General features: G+C 39.6%; 2 protein-coding genes across 20 annotated transcripts in view; one reads left to right on the forward strand and one right to left on the reverse strand.

Annotated features, from left to right (window-relative positions):
• Positions 1-11,726, forward strand: part of FILIP1L (filamin A interacting protein 1 like) — a 291,835-nt gene extending 280,109 nt beyond the window's left edge. For all 17 annotated transcript variants that reach the window (XM_044381485.3, XM_044381439.3, XM_048215270.2 and 14 more), the window contains one exon: positions 7,514-11,726. In XM_044381485.3, the coding sequence (XP_044237420.2) occupies positions 7,514-7,705 (192 nt within the window). In that variant the 3' untranslated portion in view covers positions 7,706-11,726. The remainder of the gene's footprint in view (positions 1-7,513) is intronic.
• Positions 1-17,685, reverse strand: part of CMSS1 (cms1 ribosomal small subunit homolog) — a 382,651-nt gene extending 364,966 nt beyond the window's left edge. For 2 of the 3 annotated variants that reach the window (XM_057306736.1, XM_057306731.1), the window contains exon 1: positions 17,454-17,665. In XM_057306736.1, coding sequence (XP_057162719.1) covers positions 17,454-17,510 — 57 coding nt within the window. In that variant the 5' untranslated portion in view covers positions 17,511-17,665. Of the gene's footprint in view, positions 1-17,453 lie in introns of all 3 variants that reach the window. The other variant, XM_026492009.4, reaches the window with a different exon arrangement.
• Between the last annotated feature and the right edge of the window lie 9,717 nt (positions 17,686-27,402).

Consider the following 27,402-nt stretch of genomic DNA (forward strand, 5'->3'; position numbering starts at 1 on the left):
GGGAGAACAATGGACAATTATTACTATTTTTTTAGGCCAATCTATCAACTATGGCCCTACTCCAAGTTTTCTCAGACTGCCAATGAGGAAGGAAACGTGCTCTAGGGGGAGCCATCCTGTAATTACTGAACTTCGCCCCTGTGCCAAGGACTGGCAGATTCCCCCCCAGAATACAAATTTATGTAATCTGTCTGCTCAGCCCAGACACAATGGCAGAGGGACCAGCCTGGTCACTGGGGGACAGGGACAGAATTTCCTTTCCCCCTGCTAGCCAATCAGTGCCTGGATAACAATTCAATCACTATGCATCGTTCAAGAACTGGGAAGAAATGCCTCCAGTACAGGGTTGCTCTCAGAACTAGTTACACTCTTAACAGTAAGATTGGTAGCCTTGTGGCAGGGCCAGGCGAAGTGGAGGGTGGGAGGGGGGAGATTTGGGGGTGGGTGTGCACGCACAGAATAGGGCCCAATAAAATTTACTTCTCAGGCTCTGGAAAGGAATGTAGAATTAGCTGTCGTAGAATAAGAGATTGGCAGGTGAAGAGGAATTACATTTTCCCCTTGGGTTCTTAGCCACTTGAATGGTATCAACAATTTCTCTCATGATGATTCTCAAAGCAAGATCTCCCAAGTTTTCAGTGCCTACCGAACAGTGGATGGAAGATCCAGCTACACTTCAAACTTGGCATGTGTCCACACCCCACTGCACTGCTGCTTTTGGGTTGCTTTTTGTCTTACTTCTGATGATGGTCCACTACCTTCCTTGTTCCAAGGTTCAACATCTGGGAGCCATTCTCCACTTTTCTGCTTACTCCCCAGATCTAGTCAGCCACTCTGCCCTGGTATTTCTTTCTCTGCCCTCCCCCTTGTGTCTGTGCTACTACTCCCCAAATCCAGACCTCAGTACAGATCGTAGTATAAGGCAGTTATCTATTGCATTTAACCCATCACATCTTTAATCCAATACTCACTCATGTTGCTAGTGATCTTTCTACAATACTTCCTAATCATGGCAATTCTCCAGTCCTCTCAACCCCACCACCACCAAAAATAGCACTCACTTCACACTTACATTACTGAGTATCCAAAGTCCAAACTTTCTAGCAGGCCTCCATCTCTTGCCTCAACTCCCTTTGAAGCTGGATAATCCCTGTATCCTCACCAGAACACGGTACTGACCATCCTTCCACATACCATTGAGCTTTCTTACCTTGTACCTTGCTCATTCTATTCCTAGGGCTAGAATAAACTTCTCTCTTTGTTCCTCCTATTGAAATCTCACTCCTATCTCAAATGCCAATTCCTCTGGAAAACCTTCCTTACTTTTCACAATCTTCCTCTGAGTTTCCAAAATACTTCTGTTTGTACCTCTATTATAGCACTTTATTTTGCCTCTTTTTTATAATTATTTGTTATCCCTCCTATACTATAATCTCTTGAGAGCAAGAATCCACTGTCATTTATTTTTGAAACTCTTATATCAATGTTTCTTAAATGCAGTCACTGATCACCTTTGTAAGAATCACTCAGGACTCCACAGATTTCCACATGCCTCGACGTATGAAAACCAATGCAGGAAATCCACATTTAAACAATCTGCCTGGTTCATTCTTGGGCTTATAAAGTTCAAAAACCACTGTACTACATTACCCAGGACTTAAACACTGCTGGTAGGTGTTCAACAAAGGCTCACATGGCTAACAACATACCTGGTGGTCATAGCTGGCTTGCATTTGTTCTTTTCATAGACTCACAGTGTCAGGGCCAAAGGACTTCATTTCCTTTTTCAATTAAAAGATAGGAAAAGAAGAAAAAGTAGAAAATAGTATGTTTTCAGATACTCTAAAAAAGAAAGATGATGACCAGACCAAGTAGGATAAAGAAGGAAAAGGTTGTGTGAAGGGATCCTTTTCTGGGTCAGAATTGCTTAGAAACATGGCCCAGTAGACACAGTACTGCTTGGTCGGCTGCCTCAACTCCTATGCTTGCTAACATGTCTCCAATAACATTAACATTAACATTACCCTTAGTAACAACAAACACTTATCTGGAACTTTGATGGGCCAGGGTCTTTCCTACTCCCCAAAGAACATGAAAGTAATACTCAAATCCCCAGATAAGTATTACAGATGAGGAAACTGAAGTCTAAATAGCTAAATGGCTTGCCTCAGGACACAGAGCTAGTTGGTACCAGAACCAGAATGCAGACCCAAGTCTATCTGGCATCACAGCCTCTGCTCTAACTGCTAACCCAAGGCTATTATAAAATGTAAGCCCATGAACAATTGAAAAAACTTAAATGGGTGCAAATGAAGAAATAAGAAAGAAGGGGTTGGAAGAGTACCAAAAAAGAAAAAAACAAAAACCTGAGATAAAAAATCTGACAGAGGAATAAAAAGAAAGGGGACAGGGCGCCTGGCTAGCTCAGTCGGTAGAGCTTGCGACTCTTGATCTCAGCTGTAAGTTTGAGCTCCACAATGGATGTAGAAATTACTTAAAAATAAAATCTTAAAAAAAAAAAAGAAAAGAAAGGGGACAAACAAGGAAGACAACAGTTCAAGGTTAGTATATTTTACTTTAGCATACTATTTCTATATGTGATACTATGTGTCTGGGCACAAACTGGAAGCAACTAGGTTAGGAAAGATTTTTGAAAACTGTATTTCAGTGTTTATTCTTGGATTTTCCTCACTTCCCATGCTGTAATTACCACACAGAGATTGGGATGTAACTAGGTATGACCATAAACCATATTACATTATAAAATAAAGGCATCAATTTCCTCTAACCTCCTCAGAAACCAGACAACTCTTTAATAGAAATCATAGCACTACAACTCTATTTAAAACCAAATGTTTTCTCACAGGAGGTTAATAGGAATGAGCAAATCCAACTATAGACTTTCCTTTTGAAGGCCCTCTTACCATATAAAACTGTAAAATCTATAGTGATAACGTTTTATTGTATAACGAGGAAGTTCTGAGAAAATCAAGAGAAAAAAGCCAAAGAAGTTTATGAAACTCTAGGCTATCTGCCAGATTCATTATCTGTCATTTCCATTTTTTTTCTTTATACAAATTAGTCGTGATTTACCAAACAATACAAAAGACAAAAGAAATGAAGGCAATAATATTTCAAAGATTTTTTTCCAGTTCATCATTTCCTCCTTTTCATCACCACATCTATCATAGTCACTTATGCACTTTCCCATTAAAAAGAGATAAAAACAAAAATACAAAATATTGTTTTTCTGGTAACACAGCTGGGTCCCTGAGGGAGTCAGGCAGCACTGAATCTGCCCCCACCCTGTATCACCCCAATAACCACAAATAAAAATGATAGGAGGTCTTTGGGAGCCTTGAGACTTTCAACTTCTAGAGCTAAAGGTGTATTGAGGGGCTGTGCAGTCCTTGGAGTCAGGAACACTCCAGAGGGAACATATTGTCTATTCTTAGACAATATGTTGCCAATATATCTTCAGAAAGTTCTAAGTACTTACAAAATTAATTTCATTTACAGAAAAGGGAACATCCTGACTCCATCTGTCTAACTAAGATCTAATAGCTTCCCCATAAATGCTGATTTTGTTCTGGTATGCTTTCAGATGCTTATCCTCCATGATAATATGAAAGAGCACAAGCATCAAGGAGAAATTAGGCTATGTAATTAAGACTTCAAATAAAACTGAAAACATTTTCACCTTTCTGCACTTCTTTTGGTCACAAAGGCTCAATGTCATTTAATGACTTGTAACCAGGGAGTCTTGTAGATTGCTTGGGTTTCTTTTTAGAAACTATGGACCAAATAAACCAACATTTTAAGAATTTAGTGAATACATTCCACACATATACTCCTTTTCTTTCTACTGCTCCCTAGATAAAACCAATGCCTCTGCGTCACTAAATTTGGCATCTTTCAGACCCGTAATCCATTCCAAATCCCAATCTCCATGTTGAACTGAGTTAAACATTGAAAAAAAAAAAAATCTTTTCTTCTATGAATGAGCTTTCCAACTAGCTTAATCTCCTCCAAGACATCTGCTTTCTGATGAAACCCAGGAGCCTCCAACTCTGAGTAGAACATTTACTGTGTGGTCTTAAACAGACATATGCATAGATTCTGCCCGCAATATGCACTCCAAATTTGGATAAAACTTTCTATTTGACATAATGTTCTATAAAAATGATCCAAGAGATGACATATTTTAAAGCTCCATACCTCATTTACTGAAATATGTCCAAATATAAAATTCATACAGGAAAAAATAAAAAACCCACAGCATCATTTTTAGAAGATTGGCGAATGACATTTAGGCGTGTTCTAATAAAATAACTAGCTTTTGCTGCCATCTAGTGGTAAAAACTATGTAGTGAAATCAGAGTTAACAAGAAAACATAAAATTGGCTTGCACCATCACTGGTCTAGAAACAATGGGAGTCCAGTAACTTTCTGGCAACTGACCCCTACCAATGACCATCATCCCAAGCCACGTTGTCTTCACCAAAGCATAACAACATAGCTTAAAACAAACAAGCCCCACCAATATTGTGTCCCATACCAATTGGTTTATCACAGGGATTTCAGTTCTGAATAACCTGCGGTGCTCATTAAAAATTCACACGCCCATATTCCACACTCCTAGACAATTAGAGTCAAAAGGTTCTAAGATGGGATGTGGACATCTGCAGTGTTTTAAAAGCCTCACAGGTTGATGAAAACCATTGAACCTCCCACACCCAGGCAGGCCAGAGTTCCAGGTGAAAGAAAATTTAAAGCTTATTTCTTCTTTCTTTTCTTTTTTTTAAAGATTTTTTAAAAAAAGATTTGCTTATTTTAGAGAGAGAGAGAGAAAAAGAAAGAAAGTGTGCAAGTGTGGGGGAGGCAAAGGGGGAGGGAGAGTGAAACCCAAGCAGACTCTATGCTGAGCCCAGAGCCCCACATGGGGCTGGATCTCATGACCCTGAGATGATGACCTGAGCAGAAACCAAGAGTCGAATGTTTAATCGATTGCACCACCCGGGCGCCCCTTTAAGATTTTATTTTTAAGTAATTTTTAAAATAAACCCAATGCAGGACTCGAACTTACAACCCCAAGATCAAGAGTCCAAGCCCCGCCCCCCCCAGCCGAGCCTGTCAGGCACCCCACAACTTAAAACTTACTTCTAAAGGAGGTTCAACTATGGCACTGTTTCTCAAAGTGTGGCAGGCTGACCACCTGCATCAGATGAATCACCCTGAGATTTTATTAAAAATGAGGGTGTCTGGGCACATCCATAGACAAATGAATTACAATTTCTAGGGGGAAGGCCCAGGAATCTACAATTTAAATAGGATTCCAACAGATTTTTGTACAATAGGGGAACCAATCTAAATCTTGACAAAGTAAAAGGACATTGCAGAAACCTATCTTGGAAAGGCTGTTATTAATGCTATGGTGACAAGATCAGATAACTTGAATTAGTCCATCACTGATTTCATTTGCAGCTGCTACTGCTCATGGTTGGGAAAATATGGTTGATATTCACATAAATGTTCTGATCTCTGAAGTGTTTCCTTCTTTTTTTAAATCTCTTAATATAACTTATGCTTTTTCTAATTGTATATTTGTTGCAGAAAATGTAGAAAATATAGAAAATAGAAGAAAAATAAAAAACACCTATAACTTCACTAACCAGTTATCCACTGACACCACTGGTATATTTTCTTCTAGTATTTTCTCTTCAAACATACATAGTTGAAGCACATATATAGATTTTAATCTTGCTTTTAACATTTCTGAATAAGCATTTTCCTGTATCTTCAAAAGTATCATTTCAAGACAGTATAATACTTTCATGTCATTATAGTATAATATATAGTGTAAACTTTTGTTATAAATAATGCAAAAAATGAATAGCCTTGCCTACATCTCTGATTATTTCCTAGAAAAGATTCCTAGTGATAAAACGAATGAGTCACAGAGTGTGAGTTTTAGGTATCTTGATACACTCTACCAAACTACTACTGTAATCATCACTGAGGTCGCCCATCTCACCACACCTTTACTGGGCATTGGGTTTTATTATTCTTTTTTAAAAAGGTTCTGCCTACTTGAGAGGTAAAAAAATGTTGAATGAGCATTTTAGCACTGAAGATGAGACCATGAGGACAGGTTGAAAGGTAGGAATACCATCTACATAAGGAGGAGACTGATACCAGAGTATGAACATCTCACTTGCCATGTTTAGGATTAAGTATTTTTTAAAAAGTCAATAATACGAAAGTCCAAAAACTCTTCTAGCAATCCTCATATTTTTAGCTAAGTCTACATACTGTTTATTTGAAAGTCTAAATATGGTTGCTTTAAAAGTTAAAGGGCATTTTAATTAACTAAATGTTTACATAAAGAGACTTAACTGCACTTTATCAGTACAATAAAAACATGGAAACAAGTTTCTGTAGAATGAAAAACAATATAAGAAGGGTTACCATAAAACCAATATTAGTAATCTATGATGAAAACTGCAATGCATTTTCAAAAGATTTTTATTTTTGAGCTCATAGGAAAGAAAGGATGATGAAACCAAAGAGGGAGAAAATAATCATCACCAGCAACTGTGGATTATAATGGGAGAACTACAGTCAGCTGAGAACTTTTTCCCATCTCTTTACTAACAAGTATTCTTATCCAAGAGTATTTTTCCTTAATAAATGAAAATAAGAGTGTAATTTTAAGTGAATGTGAACTCAATCACACTCTTTCACACTCCACAACCACCCTTCCAGTCCAGATCAGTCAACCTGTGACTCCTCTCTCACTCTCCATATATTAACAGGAACAAATATTAATACAATTCTACCTCCACAATATGTCTTCCCCCAGCCTTTGTCCTTCCTATTCCTCTCCATCCCCTCTAGCACGTACAGTCTATAGAATCAGGTACAATTTTCCCTCTCTAGGCCCACTCCACAGTCCCATTTCACCTGTCAAATACAACCTAATTTGAAGTCACTCCACTTCTCAACTGTGTCCGATTTCCTATCTCAAGGACACTACCAAAAATTATTCCCTCATCCTGCTGCCAAAAGTATTCCTTTACTCTAGAATGACCTCCCATTCCTGCTATTAAAAATCCTAATTCTTTAGAGGCCCAAGTCAAATGCTACTTTCTTCATGAAGCTCTCTTAGACCCCCTTGGTTGAAATTAATCTTTCTTTGACAATCTCATGACCCTTTGAGATTAATTTGGGACACTCCTCTTGCTTATTTCCCACTATACTATGATTGCCAAAAAGCAATTTATCTCTGTATTTAGTGCTATCTACTGGGTTGAGGGCCTTGCACACAGCACACACTCAACACATGTTGGCAGAATTGCTTTACTAAATTTTTTTCTTCAACTTGACGGTCTTTAATCTGATGTAGCCCCAGAACCTAGTGCTTCCAAAGAAGCCAAATACTCCAAGCTGAACAATGTCTGCTTCTCCACAAACTGTACCATTAATTACCTTTTGTTCTTCTGTTTAATTCAAGATCAAGGAGGTATGCAAGCAGAGAATCCCAACACGGATCCCTAAACCAAAATCTACAGTCAACACTAAGCTTTTCCCTAAAGCTCCCCCAGGGCCTATGGATAAGCCCAGTCACTACACTGGCTGTGGGAAGCTACACATCATAAGGACTGTCACCTCTAACACTTTTCTCCACATGGGAGGGAAGAGGTAAGTCATGCCAATGCACTATCTGGATACATCCACCTACAGAAATACCTGGAAACCTAAAAGTACCAGTATGAAGGCCAAAGAGGAAAGGTCATCTCTCTAAGAAATGGTGAAGCAGCAAAATGACAAATAGTTCATTCACAGTTTGCTGGACCTGGTGAATAGCATCCTGAAAGAGCAGCACATTCACATTTACTTTACCTATATGTGTGTATATGCATATACACACAAACAGGCCAAATCCTTCCAATACCTCATTCTACTTAAAATCCAGCCCAAAGCTGGACCATCTATCATTAGGATGGGATAGGACTGAATTCATGAGAACAGCTCAAAAGTTTTCTGGTGAACTCAGAAGGAACTCTTTCATTTCACAGAACTTTATTGAATCATATTTTGCTAAGAAGATATGCTAGCAAGAATTCCTAATCTCCTTCAAGAAAATCTGATTATTTCCATCAAAATGGCAGGACAATTAAAACCATACTTTAAGGTCTAAAACTATGATTTCTTTACACGAGGAGAAAGAAAAAAAAAGTGGTAATTCTTAGTACAAGGAAGAAAGGAACAACAAAATGAGTAATGGGTGAACACATCCTTTGTGTGACGGGCCTGATAATCACAGGTATAATATGGACACTTGACTGCTGGCACTTAGTCTTCTGTCTCACTTCTTTAGTAAGTTGACAGGCCATGGAATCATATTGCTAGGTTTATCACGAAAACCACTGTAGATGGGTATTTTTGCTTTCTAAAGCAATCAGGACTTTTAAGAGTCAAAGGTCACTAATACTGAGACCTTTTAGGGAGACAAGAATCACTGTCCTAGCTGTTTAAAAAAAACAAAGACAACAATTTATCATCTCATCAGACATTCTTTAATCACATCACTTCTCTGAATCAGTGCTACAGAAAAACACAGTTGATTCAGCAAAAGACTCAAATTCCAATCCTAGCTTTTTACTCATTTGACAATGAGCTTGGCACTCATCAGTCTGAGTCTTGAGTTTCTCATATGTAAAACAGGAGAACGGAATAATTCTTCAGGTTCCTTCCAGTTCTGATAACCCATGACTGAATTTGACCAGTCATCTACAAGATGGGACTCAGGCCTCTGACAGTATTAAACTAAAGTAATTATTTTCATCACACTTAAAACTCTCTCACAGAGTTCAGAGAAAGGTATGTCTGTAATTCAGTGTGAACAGAGCAACACAATAATGTTATTAGACAAGGCATTTCTGACACAAGACACGGTTATATTGCACAAAGCTTCAGTCGGGAAAAAAAAAAAGTTCTATGAAGAGGATGATGCAAGCTTCTCTGTGATCCTGCACCGAGAACTGGAGACATGATCCTGGAAGAAATCCTGGAAGGACAGTGCTTTAGCCAGCATCCTGGGATGGAGCCAGCAGAATAGAAGCAAAGGAACTGCCATTCTCCATACTCATCCAGCAAAGCCTGCTTCAATGTGCTCATGTCACTGTACAAATATCCCTGGACTCACTCCAATTTCAAGGAGGAGAAGGAGCTGGAAGTCTGGGTAGCACTGAGCAATGCAAGCCAAAGAGATGGATGATGTGCAGCAGTCCCAAAAGGCAAGTGGCAGAGGAAGAAACTAGGGAAGGTCACGTGAATTAAAAGCCTGAAATGGAAAAGTCTAAGTTGAAAAGGAGTAAGAGAAATAGTGGGAGGAAGCGGACTACAAAGAAAGGTGATGAAATTCTAACACAAACATACAAGAAAAACAGTTCAGAAGGAAGTGCAGGGTAGTAACAGGTGAATGGTGCAGTGGGAAAATGTGTAGGGTGCTTAGTGTTGTGTCTGCAATATGCAGGTAATGTTAAATGAACAGAGGATGAATGAATGACAGAAAGAAGGACCATTCAGTCAAGACGTAAGTGAGAAAATTGCTAAGAGATGGCAGTGGTATATGACAGGGTGAGGAAAAGCAGTTATGCCAGGTGACTGACATTCAAGACTGATAATTATGCTAATGGAAAGAAATAACACCGGACCTCCTATAGTGGAAACCAAACAGACTGAAAAGAAGCGTAAAACAGGAAAAACAAGCATGAAATACTCCCAGAAAAACAAAAGACCCTGGGAACGTTTTTACCTTGAAGGAAGAGCACAAAATATGTTGTATGTTCGATATTTTTACATTGTTTTCTCCTTGGTTAGGAGACTTATTAAATTTTCATGCCAAGCTGGCATAAATTCAGGAGAAGCAAAAAAAGAAGGACAAGATATTGTATAAAGTACTAAAAAAGAGTCGGAAAATAGTGACAGATCTATGGCAAGCATCAGAAACCCATATTTAAATGGTAACAGTTCTAATCCCAATAAGACAAAAGTCTTTAAAATAACAAAGTCTATTTTAACAAGAGGATTGCCAACCAAAAATCATACTTATTTTAAAGCAATATGTAACACAATAAAAATGCATAAGTAGCTTAGAACTGGGAATACTATTTGGAGTTCAATAAAATGGCATTTGATCTATAACACAAGTGAAACATAAAGAATCCTGTTTCCTGAGAATAATCCTATTTCTGCAGAAATGTGGCCCCTCTGAAAATCAGTAAAAATAAAAGGAGCTATCCTAATTCTGGAGGAACTTTACTAAGTTTTTTAAAGAAAGCAGATAAAAATCCAAGTGAATAAAAACAAATTCAATTTGTAACAAGACTTTTAATAACCTGATACTTTATTGCGGGAGGGTTTCCTCAGCCCTTCATTTATTTACCTTCAGTGATTTCTGAACTAATCTCCTTTTAACTACTTGGAATAAAGTATCTGATTTTTAACAGAAATGTGACTGATCTAATATATGACTGATAATGATGGACTAAGTAATGCAGTATTTGTTGTAAAACACAATTTTCTCTGGGATATGTTTCAAATTCCTGTTCTAGGGGACATGTGACATACAACTCAGGTTCTGACACTGAATCTGGGGCAGGGGTATGCAAACTGCAGGCCGCAGATCAAATTCAGCCCACTGTCTCCGTTGTCCTGCAAGTTAAGAATAGTATTTACATTTTTAAACAATAGAAAATCAATCAGACGAATATTTTACAAAATGTGAAAATTACAAGAAATGTTTTATTGGAACACAGCCATACGTCATTTGTTTACATATTTATTACGTATGCTTGCTTTTATGCTACAATGGCAGTGTCGAGTAGTTGTGACAGTGACCGGACAGCAAAGCCTAAAATACTTACTATCTGGCTTTTTACAAAGAAAGTTTCTGATCTCTGGTCTAGTGTGAATTAGACTAGCAAGGAACTCAGGAACAAGAGCTTAAGAGCTTAATCAACTAATTTAAAAAATACTAGTAATTTAAGAACTAAGAATTCTTTAAAAGCTGATGAAAACAGGGAAACTATATCTCAAGCGGTTTGTGACACATTTAGTAAAATGTATAATTCTATGAATGCACTAAAGTGTTCAACTAAAGAACATCAGATAAGAACAGGTGAAAGGATTTATGCCACAAAATAATGTTGCTGTTGAATCTGAGAGGGGAAATGGAAGTATTTCTAGGCCTTCCAAATTCCTGGTATTTTTCAAGAGATTCACAGACATTTAGCCAAACTATAGCAGAACTACTACGCATGTAGTTGGAGAAAGATGCATAAATTTGTACCTTTAAACACTTACAACTGTTGTCAAGAACCACTTGTTTAATTACTTGTAAAAACCATTGAAATTGTATAAAGTAAAAGACTATGTAGGTTCTCTGTGGGTCCATTTCGTTACACAGTCTTCAAGTACAGAACACTGACTATTGATGTAGCATGTGCTCTTTCTTCTTTCCTTCCTCTCATTTTAAAAAATTTATCCTGTCCCTGTTTTTTGCCCTTGAACATCTGTCTTAAAGTAATATTACTTGCATTTTGGTTGAACCACATTGATATATAAATTCCACAATGCAAGCATATGTTTATCCTCTAATTCCACTACGATGTCTAAAATAGAGCCAAGCATGAGAGTTCAATAAATGATTTTGAAGTTGATTCTCTGTTGTATGTTATCAAAATGTACTACAAATATTCCAAGTCTGAATTCTATATGCAGGGGCAATGTTTTATTACTACTTTACATCTACTATGCATGGCTGCCTATAGGTAAAATTAATACTGTAAAGGTCTAACGGTGTGAGAAGAGGGGAAGAAATCAAACACTTGAATAATTCAGGTTTAAAAGATCCAAGGTATTCCCCTACTTCATCATTTCTAGGAGAAATTCAGCATAGATAAAGCAATGTGATTTGAAGGAGATACCATAAAATGATAATACAACAACAACAAAAAATTTAAATGCTCATTTCAGCAATCTCAAACAAAATGAACAATCACATTGACTCTAGGTAACAAAAGCTGTCACTACTAGGAATTATCAGCTCATTAGAAAGCAAAAGTCTGTTTTCCCCTTTCAAAACAAAATTTATAAAACTAAATTCAAATATGGTTAGAATAAAGGGTTAGTAGACACAGTTACACAACAAGGATTTTCAATGTATTTTCAGAAAGAGAGAAGTAGCACCTGTCAAATCTGTCAAAAGCCTGAGCAAGATTTTGACAATTCTTCCAGTGAACTAAATTTCTTTAGATGTGGAACTCCTATTCTGAGGTCTTCAAGATGTGGCTATGAAACATTAACAATCAATTACTTAATGAGCAAATTCCTAATGAGTGCCTTCCAAGGACACAGATACTACTCTAGGCACTGAGTATACAGCAAAGAACTAGATAAACAAATCCCTGCTCACATGAAGCTTATATCCTAGTATGGGGGATCATACCAAAATGTAATAATTTAACAAGGAAATGTAATCTATTAGCAAATGTAATATTTTAACAAGGCAAATAATAGTTGGTGATAAGTGCTCTGCTGAGAATTACCATAAAGTGATAATGTAACAGAGCAACTAGATTGGCTACTCTAGACTGGCTGACCCGGAAATACTTCTCTTTTGGTGATGTCTGAACTGAGGTCTTCATGTTCTAAGAAAAGGCTAGCCATTTGAAATACAGGAGAGCCCAGAAAGAAAAAGGGACACCTATTGCAAAGGGCAAAGACAGAATGAACTTGGCCTGTTGAGGTACAAAATAAAGGGTGGTGTGGGTGGAAGAGCATAAATTAGAGGGGAGTAAGTAGTAGAAGATGTGGCAGATATCAGTCCTGATAAGTAACCTGGGTTGTATTACATCTGTTAGATGGAAGCCACTGGAGGGTTTACGCAGGAATGAGATCTGATCACTCTGGCTGCTAATTGAAGCAGAGTCCAAAGAGGGACAAGACAGAAACCGGGAGCCCTGTTAGGCATTTACTGCAGTAGTTAAGGCAAGTGAGGATGATAACATGTACTCTGATGGAGTTAACAGAGGAGAGAAATGGAAAAAGAGCATTCAGGGTGTCTTAGAGCTAAAGACTAAGACTTGATAGATCGGATAGGAGGGCCTTTCTTTGTGTAAGTAGTTGGCTTTCATTTGCCTTCAACATTCCTAGTAAACAAGCAGACTTCAAGAAGACAGACAGGAGTGTGAGTCTTGAGCTCTAGGATCAAGTTTGACTTCCTGGTGAAGATTGTTCTTAAAGCCCAATGATACAAACCTGCTTATTTGTATCTCTGAGTAATCAATGCTCTTTAGAAGAGGAAGCTTTAGGAGAGTAAGAGTTAATAGACACAATTTCATAAAAATGATATATATAAACAAAAGGGTCTATAAATTATGAGCCTCTTTTAATTGATAAAGGATTGTTATTTTAGAGATGAGATTCTTACCATTGATAATCAGAACAATTATCCTCGAGAAATTTAAGTGCACAGACTGGTTTCAGATTGCCTGCCTATGAGTCACAGCCTCCCCACTTACCAACTAAATACATTGGGCAAATCACTTAACCACTTAGTGCCTCAATTTCCTCACCTATAAAATGGGGATAATAGTAAGTATGTCATGGTGTACTTGTGAAGATTAAATGAACTAGTACACATAAAGCAATCAAAATAATATCTGGCACATAACCACCACTCAACAAATGCAAGTTGGTATTATTATCTACAGTCTCCCTACACTACATAGAAGTGTGTTCACACTTCAGTTTTCTAGTTAGATGCTTGGTAAGAGATGAAATCAAAGATTCAGAATAAGCTAGGGAAACATTTGAAAAACCCTCCTCAAAAAAATAGAGACTGGGGATTTGGCAGATTAGGCTGTAGGGGTGCCTGGGTGGCTCAGTCGGTTGAGTGTCTGACTCTTGATTTCAGATCAGGTCATGATCTCAGGGTCTTGAGATCAAGCCTTGCCAGGATCCACACTCAGCAGGGACTCTGCTTGAGACTCTCTCTCTCTTTCTGTCCCTCCCCTGCTCCCTCTCTCTCTAAATAAATAAATAAAATCTTGGGAAAAAAAAGTAAACTATACACGTGCCAGTCATTCCTAAATCTCTCATCTCTAGCCTTGACTCAACCCTGGAGCTCCAGATTCATATACCCCGCTACCTGCTGGACACTTGACCTGGTACTTAATAGGCATATTATTGGAATAAAAAGGGAAAACAATCAATATTCTCTTCAGTAAGCGAATGATCAAGTGACCAACTCCAACTGCAAAAACTCTTGGCTCTGCTCCCTAAGTAACAAAATCCCTGCTGGGAATGACATTCTAAATTTTCAAGCAACATACTGAGAAAGTACCCAGTCCGGTCAACTAAATGAAACCTCAGGCATTGTATCTGTTCACTTTGGCATTAAGGTTTTGCAATTATGATTCTAATGCATGTATTGTTTACTATAAGTCACCTCAAATAATTTCTTAAGGTATGCAGGGAATAAGGAAATAAGTAAAATGAAATGTCAGGTGCCATTAGATGACCCCTATGCTCTGTTACCTGAGCACACTGGCTGCACACTTTTCAGCAAACACAACTCTAAGTTGTCTTATCCTGGACCATGACTCCAATTACCAACAATGATGTCAATAGGGTGACATCCCAGGTAGACTAGGACAGTCCCAGAAAAATTCTAATAGCATGGCCTTTCATTCTTAAAAAATATTTAATTGGGTGAGAAATTATAAGGCTATCTACATACATGATCACCAAGAACTCTGTAGCATCTAGCACACATGCATGCATTTATTCAGCTAATATCTCCCAAACACCAGGTGCCAGGTCCCATGTTGGGCTCCAGTACAATGCAGGATTCTAGCACGAGAGTATAAGTCCTGAATAGCGAAGGATGTATGCAAAAAAGGATCATATGTAGATCAAGAGCGTTAGTAAGAGTCTCTGAGTTACTTATCACATCTAAGACATGAGACAAGCAAAAACTACATTTCCTTAGACAATAAATAGATAACCGGATATATTAGACAGATGTTATACATAGTGTGCATCAGTGTTTGGGAATCTGTACGTTTGTATAGTTTGCTTTTAGAAAACATGCATAAGAATTCATGAGCATGAATGTTGAACTTTTGTTGTAGATGTAGATTGTTGAATAAATGGCTAAGTGCTTCTTGCTACCATAAGTGTGAATAGAAAACAGATGGTAAGGAAAGATGTTTACTTTTATAAGCAAGTAGCATAGCACACAACAGAAATAAAGGCATCATTACAACTATCTTTCTTTTCTCTAACTTAAGGCACTATTTCTCCTATGACCTTCAAAACAAAATACAGTTCACACATTTTAGGCTGATCTTTTCCCCCATTAACATAAGTAGATCAGGAAATCTGAATTGGTTCAGTTTTGATTTCTTCTGAATTAGATATACTATACAGATTATTTAGGCAAATCACTGACAAATAATCAAGCATATCTTAAGGACTTTTATACACCCACTATACTTAAAAGCAGTTAACAAAGCAAATGCCCCTGATACTTTTAAAGTCAGCAAGTTTGAAATGTTAATCTTAGAGCTAGAAGGAATCTAAGGCGCAGGGTGACTCTAACATACTATCTTGATGGGAATCCTGGTAACTTACATGAAGAAGGCTACAGATCCAATGCTTAGAACTGTTGGTTGGTTAAAACCCTTAAAAAGATGATCTCTAGGGACCCCTCATTTTACAGATCATGATACTGAGGCCTGGTAAACCCACATTGTAAAAGTGGATAAAGTATGACTTTGAAACTCAGGCACACTTTGTAACCTCTTCCCAGATCTCCTTCTTTCTGTGGGTTTCTAAGAACATTACAGAACTTTTCTCAGTTTCTCATCTATAAAAATGAAAGTAATACTTATCTTGTAAACATACTATGAAGATTAAATGAATTTGTGTTTATGAAAATATCTGGCACATAATAGACACTCATACATGTTAATTTCTTTCCTTCTAAAGGGTGACTAACTTGAGAGACATACGGCTGGTAATAGGCAAGAGGCAGGGCTAGAATCAAAAAATAGGATCCCCTTTACCACTCAAAAGGAATTCAATTATTTCTTAAATAACTTCTATACTTAAATCACACCATAAAATACAGCTTTAAACACCTGAGTTGAGGGGTGGGAAGGGTTACTAAAGTAAATGTGGAACGCTACACTTCAAGAGGTATTTCCTAGAAACAAAGTAGCAACAGAGTCAGGAAGTTTAATGAAGGAAGTATTACACTGGCTACCTTTTTAAAAATGACATATACTCAGTTTGTACCTGAAGGCTACCCTTCTGGAAACAATGGTGTAGAATTTTGCAGCTTTAATGGACACTTCACAACACATATTTCAGAATTAATGTTTGCAACAAATATGTACCAAGTGTCAATCATGTACAGGGCCTGCTGGATTACATGACATGGATCAGACTTTGGTTTTGTCCTTAAAAAATCTTAGAATCTGGTAGAGAAAAGAGGTAGACTTTGAAGAATGATTAAAAAACATAACTGTATATTAAGCCTCATGGAAGCTGAAAGGTTCAAAGTCAGCCTGTGGCGAGGAGTTACTTAATGCTATCTACTTAAGGATAAAATATTCACTGCATTAGCAGTGGGTACACGTAGCATAGTAAGTTGTTTGAATTGTGTTAACTAAATTCTAGTCTTGTTTCTGACGCCAACTAGCTATGTGAAATTGTCAAGTTACTTGATATCTTTAGGTCTCATGTTCCTCTTCTGTAAAATGGTTGAGTTCAAAAGGATGATCTCTATCTAAACCTCCTTCAGGCTTTAATAGTTCAAATAACACGATAATGATGATAGCAAGAAAAACCATAGCTTATATGTACCTCGCACATATTATGTGCCAAGCACTGTGCTAAAGTGCTTCATTTGTATTATGTTTATTTATCTTCAGAACAATCTAATGAAGTTGGCATTATTATCCTTAATTTACAGGTGAGGAAAAGGAGCCGAAGCAGTATTAGAGGGGCCAGAGTCGCGATCTAAACAGAAGCGGTCTGACCTAACCCAGGAGTTACCCTTAACCGCTACACGCAAACTCCCTGAATTCACGAAAAATCTCTTATCTATTAAGAAATATGTAAAAAGAAAAGCTTGGAAAAGTGTCCTTCCTGAGAGGCGGGCAGACCTGAGTTAAAGTCACACTGTTTCACCTAGTAATAAGGCTGTCGCGCCACTTCCTCCGCAGTGGTCCCACGCTCCCACAGCTGGGCACACCACCGAGGGGCCATACGCCGTGACCGTCAGAGGCTGGCCCGAGCCGAGGCTCACCGAAGGACGCAGGGGTGAGGGTGGGGGGTCAGGGGAGGCCCCGCACCCGCGCGGGCAGAATGGGTACCTGGGCTGCCGGCTGCTCCTGCGGGCTGGTTCTCCCACCACTCGTCTCCAAGATCATCTGCCATCTCCAGGCGGGACTAGTTGTGAGCGGACCACCAAGGGAAAGCGGGCAGTCGCAGGTATTCTCGCCGCCTCCAAGCCGGGAGGTCGGCCAGCACTGGCTGCTCGCACGCGGAGCCTCTCCTCAGACACTGTCGCCTCCGCCCCGCGGCAATGACGTCACACCTCCGCCCCGCCTCCCCAGCCACTGCGCCCATCTGGTCGCAGTTTCCACACAAGCGCTGATGAGCAGGCTCTGTCTGGTAACTCAAAATAAATCCTCACAAAAGCATAAAGACAAGAAAATGCAAAAAAAAAAAAAAAAAGAAAGAAAAAACACCAAAAAGATTATCTTTTCAACTTTTTCAAAACCTTTTGTTTACTTTTCTTTTCTTTTTTGCCGAAAAGCTATTGACGAAAGTGTGAAACAGGATGCTAAGACAATTTTTCTCTGTTCGGTTTCAAAAAACTTGATCAGCGGGAGAAGAGCAGAGCACGTGGGTGTGTTTTCGTTTGTGTGTCTATGTTGGGGCGCCTTTGTGGATAGTTTGCTCTTGGGAAACGTGCGCAAGAATTCATGACCATGAATGTTGAGCCTTTGCTGTAGATTTGTGTACTGCTCTTTTTATACAGTATGGACTGAGAAAATGTTGATTGGTCCGGAAGGGCTCGCCCACGAAAAGACTCTAGTGGTCCGGAGAGTTGACAGTCTGCGGTTTCCTTTACACCCTCCTCCATTGTGTTTCCCACCGCATTTTGTGGAACGAGAGAAGCGAGTCAGTTGCTGCTTAACTACAGGTAAAAGACCTACAGTACTTCTTGTTTTACCTTCAACGTGAAGTGGCAGAGATAGGATTGATGGGTTATTGAAAAGTAAAGTTAGATAAGAAACACGAGTATGGAAGAGGAAGTGTCATGACCAATAAACATATGAAATGATGTTCTGTCTCCTACTAACCTGGGAAATAAAAAAGAGACCACAATGAGATACTGTTTTTCATGCAGTAAATTGACAAAATTAAGGAAGTCTAACATTACCAAATTCTAGAAAGTACATGCATCAATGGGCATTCCTTTACCTTACTAGTGTGAATGTAAATCGGTAATAACCACTTGGAAAAGCAATTTGGCACAATCTTGTAGAAGTAAACCTACACACCTATGATCCAGCAATTTCCACTCCTAAATATACACACTTGGGAAACTCTTGGATACTATAGAATATTCACAGCAGCATTGTTAGTAATAGCAAAAAAGTGGAAACATCCAAAATGTGTTTCTATAGGAAAATGGATAACTACATTATAGTATAGCCTACAGTTAAGCATGGGAAATGAATCAACACACATAATTACGTGGATATACTTTGGAAACATAATGGTGAGTTTAAAAATGCCAGATGTCATTTTATAAAGTTCAAATACAGGGAAAACCAAGAATTGTTTAGATCAAAAAGTACACATGCAATTTTAAAGAAAGAGTGGTAAGCACAAAATTTACCATATGGAGTAACCAGGTGATAGGATTAAGAAGAACAAAGGTAATGTAAGTTATTGGCAAATGTCCAACTTAGGTAGAGTGAAGAGTTCATAGATGTGCATTAAATTCTTATGCTTTATAGGGCACCTGGGTGGCTCAGTTGGTTAAGTGACTGCTCAGGTCATAATCCTGGAGTAGCAGGATCCAGTCCCCCATCGGGCTCCCTGCTCAGCGGGGAGTCTGTTTCTCCCTCTGACCCTACCCCCTCTTGTGCTCTCTCTCATTCTGTCTCTCTCTCTCAAATAAATAAAATTTTAAAAAATTCTTATGCTTTCTAATTTATAGGTATGTTACATATATTTTTGTGGTATTTAATAATATTTATTTACATAAGTTAAAAGATAAGGGAAAAATCCACTTATAGGAAAAAGACATTTTCAGTAGAGTTAAATTAGGTGCTATTTAAGAACTCACTAAGAATTCCAATTAATGACCCAACATCTCAGATGACACTCAAAGCTTCCAGACAGTTCTGCTGCCTTTCCCATGGGAGTTCACTTTCCCACTGTCCCTGATCTTATGGATCAGTCTTCCTCTTGTGCCCTGGATCCCAACCCCTTTTACCTTATAACCTCTTCCACTTCAGTAAGTGGCAGCATCGTCCTCCTTATTGCATTGTCATCTGATTCATTGCTAAGTTTGGAGGGATCTATCTCCAAAATATACCCCAAATCTAATCATTTAACCAACCTTCTCATCACTTCCACCACTACAACCTTGGTCTGAGCTAATCATCTCTCTTCCGAGCCACTGTAATAGTCTTCTAACCTGCTTTTCTCTTGGCATTTTCTCTTGTTCCACCTCAGTCTTGCTTCCACACAGAAAGTCGTCAGAATCATTATGTCACTCCTCTTAAATGCTTTATTCATCTCTTATCACCTTCTTGGGGATTAGAATTGCATCTTTCCTATTCACCACTGTGGCCCCAGGACCACAAACAGTACCTGGCACAGTAGACACTGACAATATATAGAAGATCTGACTGAATTTGAACTTCCTTTACTCTGATTGTTTTACTTCCTAAGCAACCTGATAAGTTTGTTTCCCAAGTCAGCTTTCTTTCTGGCAACAGATACAAAAAGTCAGCAAACTAAGGCCCCAAGCCAAATGCTGGAACATTTGGAGATCCAGAGCTAATGGGGAGATACAATCTGATGGAAGCAGGGCCACATCATTACAATGAGATTTGATGGCATTCCTGTCTTGAAACTTCTATTTTCTCGATGAATTCTTAGACCTAATAATGATCTGGGATGGTGGTTCCCAATTCTGGTGGAATTCCCTGCAAAGATTTATTAAAAATACAAATTCCTGGGTACTACCTCCCAGAGGTTCTGATTGAGTAACTCCAAGATGGGGCCGGAGAATTCAATTCAAGAATGCTATGGAGATCTGATGCACTGCCAGTTAGGGGAATGGCAGATATCTGGCATTAAATGACATTTTAATAGCAAAAATGACAGAGGAGAAATGAATCAGGTGGGTTACCATGATATCTTTCTGCTAGTGTGTTTTTCTTGATTTATCTAGTGAACCTTTATAGTGATTTTGTCCACAATAAACAACCACTGAAACACCCTCTCTCCCCTCCCCATCCCCACCAACTTTCACATCTATGTGAAACCAAGGGTTCCCTTGGAATTCATTTTATTAACATGAGTCCATCTAGATTTGATTTATGTATATGGTGTCAGGGTTGAATCCAATTTCACTTTTTCTCTTGGATAAACAGTAGTCCTAGCATCATTCATTTAAACAGTCTTTCCTTTCTCCAGTAATCTGCAGTGATAGCTCTATCATAAACCCAAGTTTATGGGGCAATTTTAGGACTTCATGTTCTGCTCCACTGCTCAGTGTCTATCTTTATTCTGATGTCACAGTGTCTTCAATAGCCTTTTCATTATTTTCTATCCTTTTATCTCTTCGTGTTTACCTTCAGGGTGAAACTTCCAGTTCACTAACTGTCTCTTCAGTTATAACAGTATGCAGTGCTAAACCCATTAGATTTAGAATAGATTACATATATTCTGGGAAAACTGCTCCTGTATTTCTTCTTTACGCTCACACTAATACCTCACTCACCATGCTTCTGACACCTGGTGTGTGGGTTTTCCACACATCAAGCAATTCTCTGTGACACCACACCAGTTGGGTGTCCTATGATTCAATTCAGTTCTAATGCTAACCTGAGGTAGCACAAACCCCAGAGGTTAAGAGCTCGGTCCTATAAGACTGCCCACCTTCCACCTCAGATGCCAAAGATTCCAGGTTGTCACCTGTACTTCTGACCTACCGGCTATAATCAGAGTTTCCCATGACCCCCTTGTTGGATTTGATCATTTGCTAGAACAGCTCATAGAACTGAGAGAAATGCTTATGTATATGGGTTTCTTATATAAAAGATACAGATGAACAGAAAGATGAAGATAGGCGTGAGGTCCAGAATGGTCCCAAGCACAGGAACTTCTGTCTCTGTGGAATTGAGTGTGCCACCCTGCAGACATGTGGATGTGTCCCCCAACCTGGAAGCTTTCTGAACACCACACTTTGGGGTTGTTTATGGAGGCTTCATCATGTAGGTGTGACTCATCATTCACTTAACCTCCAGCTCCTTTCCCCTTCCTGGAAGATGGGGAGTGGGGCTGAAGGTTCCAAGCTTTGAATTATAACTTGGTCTCTCTGGTGACCAGCCTCCTCCAGGAGCCCAACAAGTGGCACTTTATTAGAAAGAAAGACTCTCCTATCATGCAGGAAATTCCAAAGGAATTTAGGAGTTCTGTGTCAGGAACCAGGGTCAAAAACCAAATATTAGAACAAAAGATGCTCCTTGTGCCCTTATCACTTAGGAAATTCCTCCGGTTTTAGGAGTGCCAGGAACTAGGGACAGAGTCATTGTCTTTTTATCAAACTGCCCTCTTTCATTATGACTTTGAAGCAATACTGTGAACACCCTGCTCCATTTTCCCTTGGTTCATGTCTAAGCTTCCTTGCAGCTGTGGTAGACCATTTTCATCATGCTGACAGCTTCCCTCCCTGAGCATCCCTACTGTCTGCTTCTCTGGTACCACGGGATCTTGCTGAGCCCAAGATTTAAAGACGTTAATGCTCCTAAGGGCAACTCTCAACCAAAGGGGAACAGGCATTAGTAGATAACTGTTCCAGGTTCCCTGTAATTTATCTTTTTTTTTTAAGATTTTATTTACTTATTTGAGAGAGAGAAAAAGAGGTAGAGAGAGAAAGCACAGAGGGAAAAGCACACTCCCTGCTGAGCAGAGAGCCTGATGTGCTCAATCCCAGGATCCTGAGATTGTGAACCTGAGCCGAAGGCAGACGCTCAAACCAACTGAGCCACCCAGGCAGCCCTCTGTCCTTTTTCTGAGATGCACTTTATATAGCTTCTTAAAGTGTCCCAAGATGGACACTTTATTGTCTTTTCTGTGTTTCCTGGCTCTTTTCCCCACTCTCTCGCTTGTACTTCCTGACATCACCTCCCACATAATCTACCTGCACCCAAGTCTATCTTAGGGTCTGCTTTGGAAACAACCTAAATGAAGATAGTTGGAATTATAAATACCCAAGACAAAATTTTGAAATCTGTTTACTCACTGATCAGATGGCAAACAAGATGATTGGTTGTGCTAAAACAAAATAAAACAAAAACAAAAAACCTCTGGTGTACCGTAGCATCTCAATTACTGAGACTCAGTCACTCTACCTGTGGTAGATTAGGACGAGGTACAAGTGAAGGGGGAAACTTGTGTATGGTAGCTTAGAAGATACGGGGCATTTGTAATTGTAAAGATTGTGGAGTTGGCTGGTTGTCGTTAACTACTCTAAAAGCTTTGGGGAAAGAGAATGATAGGTTCTTTACCAATTCTGAACATGCTGAGAAAGCCATAAATTCTCCATGGCAGTGTTCAAAGAGCTCTCTATCTTCTGCAACCAGAGGCCATACTATACTTTAAATTCAGCCCAGAATTTGATTCAAAGGGTTTCAGAGCTAAAAAGAGATTGAATGCACAGGCTGCCATGTTTCCTATGCTAATGTCAAGTCCTACAAGGGAAGGAGAAAGACTCAGACTAAGATGAGGACATTTGAGTAGATGTGTTTGAGGTCTCTGAACCCCTGGATTCCTGAACCATCTGGGAATACAGAGAAGGGTCTTTTCCCTGTTGCTGAAGGAAAGTGGCCTCCCATTACGTAGACACCATTCAAGGCCTTATCTTAGTTGCCTCACAAGGTAATATTGAGCCCTCACCTTCCCTCATTGATTCTTCACCAAGAACTAGGGTTAGACCTCAGCACAGATAGTGAAAAGTATAGTCTCTAGTACACAAGACAATTATTTATTCACAAGAAAAGCCACAGATTAATATATCAACAGAAACCAAGAATTTTGTAAGGTAATAGATCTTGAGAGTCTTGGACCAGCAATGTGTAAAGCTGGGTAGAAGAGAGGTTATTGATAGGGGGACACTCTCCAGCGGCTGATGGTTTAACTTCTCAGTAAGTCCTAACACCCTATAAGAATGGCAACTTGAAGCTTGGACACACTGGTAATCCACAGTGAAGGACATGTAAGAGCTGCCTTGGCAGATTATTAAGGAAAGGTTCAGGAGGTTCAAAGTAGTGGGCTTCATAGAATGGATTTATTTTGTGTGATCAGAGAACCTACCAGCTGACTGTTCCCTGGGAGAGCCTGGAAGATTTTGTTTCACTAAAGCAGAAAGATTGCAGTAGTGAGTAGGTATTAACATAGTTGATGTGCTCAGTGGTAGCTGTCCTGTGCAGACCAGGATGGCAGTAGAAGATGCCCTAGTATCAGTAACTGAGTGATAGAATTTCAGAATAGCAAAGGTAGGTAGCAGCACTTAACCATCAGAAACAAATGTAAAGATCAGTCAGGGATCCTTAAAATGTAGGGGATCTGTGATGTTCCATAGACCATATGGGTATTCCTAGGGGCAAGACAGATCAGAAGTTAATGAGGGTCTTGATTGACCTATATAACAACAATGGAAACGGCACAATTAAGAAGTGGTGAGGAGGGGCGCCTGGGTGGCACAGCGGTTAAGCGTCTGCCTTCGGCTCCCGGCATTGTGGGATCGAGCCCCACATCAGGTTCCTCTGCTATGAGCCTGCTTCTTCCTCTCCCACTCCCCCTGCTTGTGTTCCCTCCCTCACTGGCTGTCTCCATCTCTGTCGAATAAATAAATTAAAAAAATTAAAAAAAAAAAAAAGAAGAAGTGGTGAGGAGACGGCAGATGTCAACTGCCAAAATGGAAGAACATGATCCTCAGACTTGTTTCTAGATATGGGCCAGTTCTCAAATCCAAAGGCTGTTGATTATAGGGAATATGGGTCCTGAGGAAGATCTCTGCAGTACCACCAGTGTATACACTATGTACTCATATCTTTTCCAATGTAACCTGTGGCCTTTCTCCAGAGTGATGGTACACTGGAGAAATGGAAGATACCCAGCTCTCTCAAGGGCTGTTGGATACAGGGTGAACTTCATTGATGCAGGGAATCCTATAACCTCCTGTTAGAGTGGAGCATATAGGGCAAGGTAATAGAGTCCTGGCCTAAAGCTGTGTCTTCCCTTGGCTCCAATTAGCTTGTGGTTATCTCTCCACTTGCTGAGTGTACAATCGAGATAGATATACTGAGCAGCTGGTAGAACCATCACACTGATTCTCTGTTCTATGAAGTTAAGAACCATTAACAGAGGAAGAACTGAGTGGAAGCCCTGAAACCACCTCCCTACACCCCAGTCCTCAGCAAAGATAGTAAACAGAAACTATATCTCACTCCAGTGAAAATGCAGAGATGAATGTCAGCCCAAAAGACTTAAAGGCTGCAGGAGGTTTGGGTTACCAGTATGGTACCCCCAAGCCAGATGGACCAAGGAAATGATGGACTGCCATAAATGTAAATGGTATATTGCAATCACAGATGTACATTTAACCATCTCCTTTGAATGGAAAGAGAAGGTGTCTGAGATAAACAGTCATGAGCAATGAGTAAATGGTGTAGTTGAGTGGGTCAAGGGCCTGTAAGATATAATATTTGAAGTTCAATAGCAAAGAGATCTGAGAAGAGGCATGTGGAGGGACCTAAGGGAGTGGGCAAAAGTGTGTGGATTTTTGTGTCCCATATCTAGGTCCACCAGAGAGTATCTACCACAGACAAGACACTAAGCAACCAAGCGGACATACGGCACATTGTATTTTCCAGAGATAGCCACCAATAGTTCCCATCCGGCATACTTTCCTTACAGTGTGACCTTGACACTCCTACCTTGAGATGTTCATGTGGAACCCAGGTGTCATGCTATAGGAAAGCCCAAAGTAAGCTGCACAGAGAAACAACATGGAAATAACATATGTGGGTATTTCTGCCTACAGTTCAGCTGAAGTCTCTGCTGACAACCAGCATCAACAACCAGACCTGTAAAGGAAGATACCTCGTGGTGATTCTAGGCCCCAGTCCTTGATTCACCCTCCGTTGTAGTCCTTGATATCACAGAGCGGCCAGAGGCCATCCTCACTATGTCCTCTACAAAATTCCTGACCCACTGATTCGTGGTAGAAAAAAAACCTGTGAGTGGAACTGCTGTTTCTCCTTCGGCCATGAGAGGGAGATATTGTTCCTTGGGGACCTGCACATTGCTACAACCAAGCTTCCTTCCCTTCTAACCCATGCAGGGTATCTGCCTAGAGTGGCACTGAATTTTCCCTTTCTTCCCACAGGCTTGGTGAGGCCAGGTGGCTGAAGTAAAACTTAATTTTGTTTCTTTCATATCTTGAGTATGTATAGGTTCTATAAAGATCCCTTCATTTATAGGAAGAAAAACCCTATCTTTAACTTCGCCTTTGGAACTATAAAATTGTCGTGCATGTTTATGCTTGAAGAAGAAAGCAACCTTAATTCTAGTTTGTACTCTGGGGCCACTGGATGAAGGTGGACTGTCTGGCAGCCAGCTCTTTATTCCCTACAAGGTAATATTCACTGAAGTAGAGAAGGGGCAGTTGAGTGGCTGTCCCCACAGAGGTCTGCGGAGCTTGCCTGGCAGAGGTTGGGACTTGCAGTATCCGGACCACCATGCCACCATGCTTAGACTCCTTACCCACCTGGCGAACACTGTTGTAAACTCGGAGGTAAGGGAGGCTGCTGGAGGTCATTCCCAACTCTCTTCTATGTCATGGGCTATTCCTATTAACAGGTGGTTTTCCTTCTAGTTTTTTTTAATTACTTTTTTAAATTGTTGTAAAATGAACGTGACATAACATTTACCCTCTTAGCCATTTTTAATATGTTGAGCGCCATTAAGTGCGTTCACATTGTTATGCAGCCAACCCCACCACTGATGACCAAAACTCTTTTTGTCTTGCAGAATTGAATTTCTTTTTTTTTTTTTAAAGATTTTATTTATTTATTCGACAGAGATAGAGACAGCCAGCGAGAGAGGGAACACAAGCAGGGGGAGTGGGAGAGGAAGAAGCAGGCTCATAGTGGAAGAGCCTGATGTGGGGCTCGATCCCATAACGCCGGGATCACGCCCTGAGCCGAAGGCAGATGCTCAACTGCTGTGCCACCCAGGCGCCCCCAGAATTGAATTTCTGTATCCATTAAGCAATAACTTCATGTTACCACCTTCTCCAGCTCTGGGCAGCCACCCTTCTATTTTCTGTCTATGAATATGACTGGGTACCTTAGATAAGTGGAATCATACAATATTTGTCCTTCTGTGCTTGGCTTATTTCTCTTAATATAATGCTCTCTAGGTTAATCCATGTTGTGGCATGTGTCACAATTTCCTTTTTAAGAGTGAATAATAGTCAATTGTATGTATATACCACATTTTGTTTATCCATTCATCCATCAGTGGACATTTGGGTTGCTTCCACCTTTTAAGTATTGTGAATAATGTTGCTATGAACATGGATGGACAAATATCTGTTTGAATCCTTGTTTCCAATTCTGTTGGGTATATACCCAGAAGTGGAAATGCTGGATCATATGGTGATTTTACTTTTTTATTTTTTGAGGAACCACCATACTGTTTTTCATAGTGGTTGCTCAATTTTACATTCTCACCGGCAGTGCACAGGGGTTCTGATTTTTTTCACATGCTCGCTAACACTTATTGTCTGCTCTCTTTTTTTTCATTAGTAGCCATCCTAATGGGTGCAAGGTGGTCCCTTTAGTTTTTAAAGCCACATATTTGTACCCTCTTATCTCCTAAGAGATAGATTTGCCAGAATCTGTCAATATAGCTCTTTCTGTTGTCTTTGGTAATGACAATAACTAAAGAAAAAAACTGAGAACTTGGTTATCTCTCTTTCTCTTTTGAGGCAAGCTAATATCC

Source organism: Ursus arctos, unplaced genomic scaffold (genome assembly GCF_023065955.2).
Source record: "Ursus arctos isolate Adak ecotype North America unplaced genomic scaffold, UrsArc2.0 scaffold_4, whole genome shotgun sequence".
In the NCBI taxonomy this organism is placed as follows: Eukaryota; Metazoa; Chordata; class Mammalia; order Carnivora; family Ursidae; genus Ursus; species Ursus arctos.